Source organism: Lutzomyia longipalpis, chromosome 2 (genome assembly GCF_024334085.1).
Source record: "Lutzomyia longipalpis isolate SR_M1_2022 chromosome 2, ASM2433408v1".
Taxonomy (NCBI): domain Eukaryota; kingdom Metazoa; phylum Arthropoda; class Insecta; order Diptera; family Psychodidae; genus Lutzomyia; species Lutzomyia longipalpis.
This window is the reverse complement of record NC_074708.1, coordinates 33757362-33766992: the sequence shown is the minus strand read 5'-3', so window position 1 is coordinate 33766992 and position 9631 is coordinate 33757362. Positions and strand designations below refer to the sequence as shown.

At 32.7% G+C, this 9631-nt stretch overlaps 2 protein-coding genes and 1 long non-coding RNA gene across 17 annotated transcripts in view; 1 reads left to right on the top strand and 2 right to left on the bottom strand.

The window, feature by feature from the left end:
- LOC129790211 (serine/threonine-protein phosphatase PP2A 65 kDa regulatory subunit) overlaps positions 1 to 9631 on the bottom strand; it is a 620353-nt gene that overhangs the window by 206192 nt on the left and 404530 nt on the right. The gene's annotated exons all lie outside the window — the stretch shown is intronic.
- LOC129790435 (uncharacterized) lies at positions 188 to 8903 on the top strand. The gene is made up of 3 exons (XR_008750561.1): positions 188 to 304; positions 425 to 539; positions 7757 to 8903. It is a non-coding gene; the product is annotated as an uncharacterized LOC129790435 (long non-coding RNA).
- LOC129790133 (nuclear factor of activated T-cells 5) overlaps positions 5374 to 9631 on the bottom strand; it is a 31288-nt gene continuing 27030 nt past the window's right edge. For all 15 annotated transcript variants that reach the window (XM_055827436.1, XM_055827444.1, XM_055827437.1 and 12 more), the window contains 4 exons: positions 8543 to 8899; positions 7615 to 8216; positions 5857 to 6074; positions 5374 to 5779 (listed from right to left, as the gene is read on the bottom strand). In XM_055827436.1, the coding sequence (XP_055683411.1) occupies positions 5769 to 5779; positions 5857 to 6074; positions 7615 to 8216; positions 8543 to 8899 (1188 nt within the window). In that variant the 3' untranslated portion in view covers positions 5374 to 5768. The remainder of the gene's footprint in view (positions 5780 to 5856; positions 6075 to 7614; positions 8217 to 8542; positions 8900 to 9631) is intronic.

Sequence of the window (9631 nt, the reverse complement as noted above, 5' to 3'; positions counted from 1 at the left end):
ATTGGCACACCAACCACTAATTTTTTGATGATTTTGTTTTAAATTGGGGTTTGCTTTTATATTTATTTAACGAACTGTGCTTTTTTTCTTCTTTGGGTTAATTTGTCGCCAATTTTGTGTGTTGGATTTCACTGCAGAAAACGAGAAGAAAAAAAAGTTAAACTCTCTCTCGGCTGTGAGAAAATGGAATGCTATACGTTGCGATCTATCACCTTCCAATGTTCGCGCTGAACTAATCTGAGGCTGAGGTGAGGTGGAATGTGTTGGTGAACAAACGCGTCGAACCTAAAGTCTCTCTCTCTTGGTAAGTGTAAGTTGGGCGGGTTTTTTTTTTGTTACCATAAGGTACAACATATAAAGAGTTATGTATCAAGAAGTAATGCGATTATTTTTCAATTTTTTTTTTCAAATAAATAAATTTCAGAGCGTCACGCAAGATTGGTCAGAGAGCTGTAGTACATACGATCTATTGATGAGGAAGGAAGTATGTGGTGCAAATCCACGAAAAAAATACGTTGTTTTCCGCAACACCCTGTCCAGTAACTATGCCACTGCATTCTTTCTGTTTAATGATTTTGCTATATACTCTCATCACAATATCGTACCTGTGCCCACCTCGCTTCGTTTATTTACTATTTAGGCTTTTTTGTATTGTTGTTTCATTTTAAAAGTGTCTCTGTGTAGAGAAAATATGCTTTTGGTGTGTATCTCTCTTCTATACTCTATTCAAGATAAATCTAAAAGGGCTTACAAATGGGCTTTTTCAAAGTATACCTACTGCGCTTTTTTTATTTTATCTTTTTTAAATTACCTAAAAAGTCTAAAATTAATACAAAGAGAATTTTATTGAAGCATCATTCGTGAGCTTGGTGAATTTAAAAAAAATGGAATTTCTGGAATTTTTGAAAAAAAACATTTTAAGTTGATCCATAGAAAACAACGATTAAAGATCAATAAACAAATATTTAAGAAATTCAAGAAGAAGAAGCTTTTCCTTGATTTTCCTCTGGAGGTTGGTCGTCAACGCTAAGACGCCCAAGGGCGCATAAAGATAGGTCAAAGTGTAACTGACATGATAAAGTTGAAATGAAATGAAATAACTTTTCCAACCAGGAGATCCAAGCTGTCCAAGAGCCAAGACAAGATCAAGAAGCTTAATTTTTGGCCTTTCAAAGTGTCTTTTTTTAGTATAAAATCATTCAAAATAGGGGAGACCGGGGTTAAAAAAGTCACTTAAAGGTTTAGAAATAGAAAAAGCTGAAAATATCATATTTTCCAAACAGACAAAGCGAAACGTGTAGCTCAATTTTTTAGGATATTTCTTGTCCTGCAACTCTTTCTTAGATCATTTTGTTCTATCTAGCAAGGAAATATGATATTTTAGGCTATTTCCAAACCCTTAAGTGACTTTATTAGCCCCGCTCTCCCCTGTATATTAGAAAAACAAAATCAAGCTTCTTTTTTCAATGGAAATCTAACCCTTTGAAAAATTCTAAAATTCATTAGGACCCATTAGGACCTAATAATAATAATTTATTTCACACATTTATAATCTAGTGTTTTTGGGAACCTTTCATATAGCTTCTTACTAGGACCTGAAATTCTTGCTTGATTAACAAACTTTCTATTATTTAAGACTTATCATTTCTGAAATTTCACTACTACTTACTTTACCGGCACTACAGCTGGTCTCCAGCCTTGGCCTGATCGAGGATCCTCCTCCATCTGTCCCTATCCCGCGCCACTGTCCGCCAGTTCGGCACCCCTATTGACTTGGCGTCCTGGTCCACGCCGTCGATCCATCTGAGGCTGGGCCTTCCTCGTCGCCTCGTGCCATAGACTCTACCCCAGAGGACTTTCCGAGCTGGGTCGTCTTCATCCATACGTGCTAGATGACCAGCCCACCGCAGTCTATTAAGGCGTATTTGCTTGACGACATTTACCTCTCGGTAGCGCTCGTACACCTCGTGGTTGTATAGACTGCGGAATTGTCCTCCCTCACATACTGGGCCAAAGATCCTTCGCAGGATCCTTCTTTCGAATACGGACAGGAGTTCGCATTCACTTTTGCTAAGTGGCCAGGTCTCGGATGAGTATGTGAGTACTGGCAAGATCATGACCTTGTACAGCAGGAGCTTTGTCTTGATGGACAGGTGTTTGGATCTGAAGAGTCTTGATAGACTGAAGTAGGCCTTGTTTGCTTTTAACAGCCGCGCGCGGACTTCGGTGGTGGTGTTGTTGTCGGCTGTTATTGTGGACCCAAGGTAGACGAAGGATTCTACGACCTCAAATCTGTAGTTTCCGACTTCTACTTGACCAATGTTCTCCGTAGATGAAGTTGGAGTCGTAGTTGGCGTTTTTGCTGACGATGCCACCATATATTTTGTTTTGTCCTCGTTGATGTGCAGCCCCAAATCTTGCGCAGAGCGTTCAATCTGGGTGAAGGACTCTTTGACATCACGGGAATTGCGCCCCATGATGTCTATATCGTCAGCATACGCGAGAAGCTGCGTGGACTTATTGAGTATGGTCCCCCTCATGCGCACGCCGGAGTCTCGAATCGCTTTCTCAAGTGTATATTAGAAAAACAAAATCAAGCTTCTTTTTTCAATGGAAATCTAACCCTTTGAAAAATTCTAAAATTCATTAGGACCCATTAGGACCTAATAATAATAATTTATTTCACACATTTATAATCTAGTGTTTTTGGGAACCTTTCATATAGCTTCTTACTTACTTTACCGGCACTACAGCTGGTCTCCAGCCTTGGCCTGATCGAGGATCCTCCTCCATCTGATAGCTTCTTACTAGGACCTGAAATTCTTGCTTGATTAACAAACTTTCTATTATTTAAGACTTATCATTTCTGAAATTTCACACTTTGTTAAAAAATCATTAGAATCAGAAAGAAATACGATAAATGTGAGAAATAGAATAATTTTTCGTCCGTTAAATTGAATTAATCCTTCCGCAAAATAAAGAAATATTGAAAAAGTCCATCTCTTCATAACTTTTATCCAATAGCTGGAATAAAATTTTGTTTTGTGGCGATTTAAAAATCCTAAATGGTCACGGTGGTCATAGCAAAATCTTCCAAGGGTTAAGAAAAAGGATTCTCAACGATTTTTTTTTTTTTTTTAATACTCAACATGTTGTGGAAGATTTTAAAGTAGAGAATTCCCAAGAATCATGGCACTTTTGCAATAAATTAATTTTTCAAACCAAAAAAAAAATTAATCAACTCGTGGTCCCACGATTTTTCACAATAAATTTGAAATGGTTTATACGCAATCACGTAAGAGCAAAACCCCCTAATTTCTCACTCTCAGAGTGCAATGATCAAGGCAATGGATAAGTAAAAAAAAGTCTCATAAGATTAATTTGTAATATTAAATAGAATTACCCTTGATACCCATTTTTTGTCACTTTCGGAAGTCAAGTACGTTAGAAAATCATTTTTTAACCTTAGAATTAAGGCTTGAGGACAAAAATTGAAAGAGAAGTAATTTTTTTTAACATATTACATTTTATTTGTAGCCTTCTTGATCCACGATACAGCACATTCTTTCTTTCTTAAAATTAAAATTAATTAAAAAGGCAAAAAAAAAATTCAGACCAAGATTGAACAATTTCATTTCTTTTTTTCTTCTTTTATAATTTTATTCTCACTAACATTGACATTGAAAATAAAATGTTTTTTTTTATCCACTAATCACAAACTACAAAACCAAATGTTGTGTGCAATTGTGAACCCAGTCTTATTATTTGTTTCGCTAATTATACGTTTTCTGACTACAATTTTCTTTTGTCAAATTTTGAAAAATAGACTTCCAATTTGCTCAAAATATTCTCTACATAACAAGATTTTTTGTTTAATGTTAGTGTTTCTTTTTTTAATTAAATAATATCGCTACCATAGCAGAAAAATACAGGAAAAAATATTATATTGTAAGATTATTACATTTATGTAGATTTATAAAACTCACACCTATAAGTAAATGTGACTATGTTGGCAAAATAACAATATTATAGATTTATAGAATAATACATTACATTTTTTTGATATTATAGATTAATATATTTTGTTAAAATTGTTTTTTAATTAATTAAAAGAACTCTCATGGGGGGAAATTAGTGCACAATCTAACAAAACTACATAATGCATGTCAAAACAACACTGATTTTTTTTTATAAATTTTCCTTCTTATTTTTTTTTTATCTCTCAATATCATTTGTTTCATCTTCATATTTCTCTTAAAATTAATAATGATTTATTATCATTGAATTTATTTAATAGGTCTATGTACAAAATTATTTATATGTATATTGTTGCATGCAGAACTTTTTCTTATTGTATGTATCAAGATAATTTTATATAATGAATTTTTCGTTAATAAAAAAACCGAAAGACAGAAAAAAACGAGACTTAAACATCAGTTAATACGGAATATTAACTTTCAGTCAATATTCAATGGCAGTCGTTGTTATCTCTATGTTAGTTTGTGAGGTTGATTTTAGGGTATAACTTATTGTATTTTTCTCTCTATTTTAATCCCACGTTTTTACCTTCTATTCTATTTATGTGTTTTTTTGGGGTATGTATAAATCTCTATTTAATCATTATTAATTGATGACTGCAGTGCATTGAAATTAAGTCTATCACACGCATAGAAATCATATCATTCTTCGTCTAATAATACAATTATTTCGAAAGTTAATTCCTTTCTACACCTGTGACCATCACTCTCAAACAGTGATGGTATTTTGATTACAAAAAAATTGAAGACTTTGCATGAGAAAGATTAAAAATCGATGGAGATTATCAAGGGGTGTGATAAGGCATAATTTCAATTCATGCCCTGGGCTTTGCCGAACATCACGTGTATATATATAATTCCCGGTAAATGACAACTGTTGTAAATATTTACAAATATTCTGCTTATGATAATAAAATTTCTGCAATAAATCTTAAGTATTATTTTACTTTTGATCCATTTTACTTTACCAAAAATTCGTATCAGCTATACATTAATCTTTCAATCCTATAAGCTACGATTAATCTTGTTGAAATTAATAAAAAAAAAAACATTTCCACATTATATTGTTCTCTTTCGTATGAAAAATAAAACAAACAAAAAAACGAATGTTAAACATTACATTCAACAAAAAAGTTTATATATGAATTTACTTGCAAATTCTATCTCTATTTATAATCTATAATTTTTTCTCTCTCTTTAAATAATACTTAAAGTATTCTCCTCACTTGTATGTTAATTTTTTTTTGTTTTCTATTTGATAGTATATCTCAGAATCCGACTATTTTGTGTATATAAATTAAGGATTATATACCGACAAAGAAAAACAATACAAAACTTAACGTTACTATATATTATTTACTTTTTTTACTTTTTCCAAATATATGATTTGATGTACACGTTCCAGGGGGAAATGGTACATCGCACATAATTTATACATATACATAATATATATTTTTATGATATACACACGTCAAAAATGATGCTGAGAAACCAGTTTTAAAAAATTTGCGTCTCCATATCAAACGACTGTCACAGTCCATTGTTCAATTCTCAACTTTTTTTTTTTTTGAAGATGTTGGGAAACGCAAAAAGAAAAAGAAAAAGATATTATAGCTTAATGTGAATCTGTAGTAGCAGAGATTAAAGAAGATTTAAAATAATTTGCACATGAAAGAGGACTTCTGTTCATGTCCACAACAAGCAAAAAGAAAAGGTCTGTATTCAAAAGACTCACTGAAATTCTGTAAAAAAAGAGAAATAAATAAAAATTGTTAAAAAAAATATGTAAAAAAAATTTAGAAAAGATTTTGTGGCAAACCTTGATCGAAGCAGCTAGGATTAATGTAACTTATTAAATCATGATCAGACATTGTTGCAATTTCTTGAGGTATTGTTGTAGTCCCTGTTGTTGGTTGTTGATGTGTCGTTGGATCTGCAATGTTACTTTGCCCCATGGCCATATCGACTTTTGGTGGTGCATTCGATATTTCATTTTGCGCTAAATTTTGTGTTTGCATCATATTTTCTGGGCGTCTCCTAAAAATGAAAAAAAGGAAAAGAAAATTTAAATAATGACACGTTTCTTTGCTTTTGATAACATTCCTCTCTATGTAAAAGAAAGAAAAAAACAATGAAATAGTCTGCTGAAAGTAAATCCAAAGACCGGTCGGTATTTGATAAGATAAGACTGATATTTTTGGTACAAAAATAAACTAAAGCTCATCACAGACTTTGGATTTAATTCCTATTAGCTGAAGATTTTATGTGGTTCATTTTTAGGCTTTAAAAAGTCTTTATCCAGATTTTCCCAAAGATTTTTGTTGTTGAAATTTTTGTAGTCTGTTAAGTTAAATATTAAAAATGTTAGAAATGTCACATGTTTATCAAATGTTGCGAAAGAAATGCCAAAAGATAGAAAATGAACGTCAAAAGTTCCTTTTCATTTGAATATTTTAAAACTAACTAAATGAAAATTGTCATTTTATTTTATTCTCATAGTTGAAGCTACACAAAAATAAAAAAAAATGTAATAAAACAGAAAAATAAATAGAATTCCAGCTCTTTTGTTGGTTAAAAGTTCATAGTTCATAGTTTTCAACTAAAAGGTCCGACATTTTCGTTTAAACGTTTGTCGACGACTCTAAACCTTCGTGAGCAATTTTACGAATATTGCTGGTAAAAACTGCGAACTTTTAATGAATAATGGTGTAGTGTAGAACTCACTTCTACGAACTTACAGATTATTTGTCCCCTAAAATGCGGGGAAAAGTTACGAACCTTCTATGAACTTTTGAAAATTTTATTCTTTCTGTAGAAAATTTTAGTTTCTTTTTTATAAACTTTTCAATGATTTTTTGACGTTAAAAAAAATCTAAAAACAACAATTTTTACTTGAAATATTCTCTAAACCGAAAAGTTAATTAATGAATCACGGCAAAAATATAATTCTATATTTAAATCACTGTAGGGGGGGGCGGGGTTAATAAAGTCACTTAAGGGTTTAGAAAAAGCTCAAAATATCATATTTCCCAAACAGATAAAGTGAAATGCATAGCTCAATTCTTTAGGATATTTCTTGCCCTACAACTCTTTCTCAGATCATTTTGTTCTATCTATCTAGGAAATATGATATTTTAGAGTTTTTCCAAACCCTTAAGTGACTTTATTAGCCCCGATCTCCCCTATTCTCACATTAAAAAGAAAAAAGCAGCTTTAATTAAATGTGAGTCAGTATTTTATTAGTTTTTAATGAAATCTTGTTTAAATGCCATTATTTTACATCAAGAAAAAACCATTTAATGAATTAAAAAGGAAGCGCATGTCGCTAACTTCACAAAAAAGAGCTTTTTTAGCCTGTCACGAAATTAAATTTAATTTATTCGCTAATTCAATGAGAAAAGACTTTTTCTATAAATTTATTTCCGCAATTTGGGGGACAAGAAAAAAAAGTTATCAACAAAAAAACTGTCTGCAAAACTTTCTATTTGCTCAACTTTTAGAGCCTTTAACACGGTATGTAGCGAATGGCTGCAGACAGTGTGTAAATACGATAATTGTGCAAACAAAAAGTACTCACCCCATATCATTAAGTGTTGTCATTTCATTTTGCACCCTTTGTACATGGAGGTCTCCATTCGCACCGACTACACGACTACTCATTAGGTGTCCCGGTGCAATGATGTTGTCCACAACATTCGCATTGAGAATATTTGTTGCAGATGCTGTTGTGGTGACGGACGCCATAGCCGAATCTCCACCCATAATTGCCGCAGCATGAGCAGCTGCTGCCGCTTCGGAGAACATCGATCCATTTTGCGCAATTTGCTGCTGTTGTTGCTGCTGTTGCTGTTGCTGCTGCTGCTGCATGGTCGTGTCCGTATCATTAGCACCCTGAGCCTGTGGTGTGAGAATCATGTGTGAAGCTGATACGGGTGTAGTCTCTTGGAGCATCGGTGTGGCGGAATTGAATGAAATAAGAGCCTCCATGGATTCGGTGGTAATTGTATTCTGTTGACTCGTGAGAATCTCATTCAGAATCATATTGTGTACCGTATTTGGGGCAGTCGTTGCGGCTGCTTGGGTTGTTTTATGATCTGCCTGTGGGCTTGCAAGTATTGGAGATATCATTGAATTCATCATTGTCTCCGATGCTGTTTGTGGAATCGTCAATAGGGGAACCTGAAATTTATTTTGAGTTATTTAAAGAAAAAATCTTTGCCTAATTTTTCTGTTTATATACAATTTATATAGAATAATTTATTTTAATCAATTTATTCTAGAAGAAAATAATGAGAAGATAACGTTTTTTTTGCAAGAAAAATAAAAGCAATTTCCGCGAAAGTTAAAAGCTCCATAAAGTTACAATTTCATCAACAAATATTTGACTGAAAATAATTTATTTACTACAGCACCTCATAGTTTTGTATAAACAGTTCATTATATAGAATTAGTCTATTTTACAGAAAAGAAAGATAAAAATAAACAGCATACAAATATATACTCACAGGTGCTTCGAGCATTGGAGAATGTGCTCCAGTACTGGCAGAACAGAGCATTGTTGGGGATACGGTGGGATTCATGATAATATCGGGTGACATTGTATGATCACTCTGTGTCGTTTGCGATGTAAGGGATGGCGACGACAGCACATTCATCCCATTCACCTCGGACAGCGTCACGACGGATTGGGAATTGAGAATCACATCCTGAGACAATGGCGATCTACTTGTTGATGAGGGTGATGCATTGTTGCAGAGTATTTGTTCAGATGCATTAGAACCATCGCATTGAATGGCAAGTGGCCCAGCAGACATAAAATTTGTCTCTATGGCAGCAGTACGATTTCCATTGAGTCCATTTATCTGTAATATTTTTTGTTGAGATTTCATTGATAGTTTGAGATTTTTTTTCTAAAACTTTGTAAATAAAATTACTTATAATTTTAAAAAGTAAAAAAAAAACTTGAACGTAAACTGTGTAAAGATGTTTGTAATTGCATTTTAATAGGAGATTATTCACTGCAAATTGTGCATTGATAAATAGGGGGGAATGCTCTAAATGTGAGCTTTCTTGAGCTTTTTTCTTGCAGTTTTTTAAGCCTATGGGATCATAACGTTCATGGTCAAAAAAGAATTATTTTTAATAGATTTTTTATAGATTGTTTTTTTAGAAGAGATATTTACCTACGTTTTGAAAAATGACGCCATCTTTTTTTTTTCAAGCGATCTTCACATTTTCATTTAATTTTCAAAATTGACTGAACCGATTTTGATGAAAATTTGTGGAAATCATCTTCGAAGACAGAAGAAATTTTAGAAAATGTTTTTGTTTGAATCGGATTAATTTTCTTTGAGTTATTAAGTAATATTAAAAAAAAATTAAAATCACAAAAAGTGAGTGTCTATGTAGTAATTTATAGTTGTTTGCTAAACATTTCTTTGACCAAAAACTATAATTTTTAAAAATTTCATTCAAATCGAGCAAAAGCTTCTAGGAGTCGGCATGGGTTACAAAAAATCCCTCTAGGCCGCATTTAATGCACCCTCCCCTATGGATTTCTGGTGCAGCTAAACTGCGCAAATAAAATGGCAAAA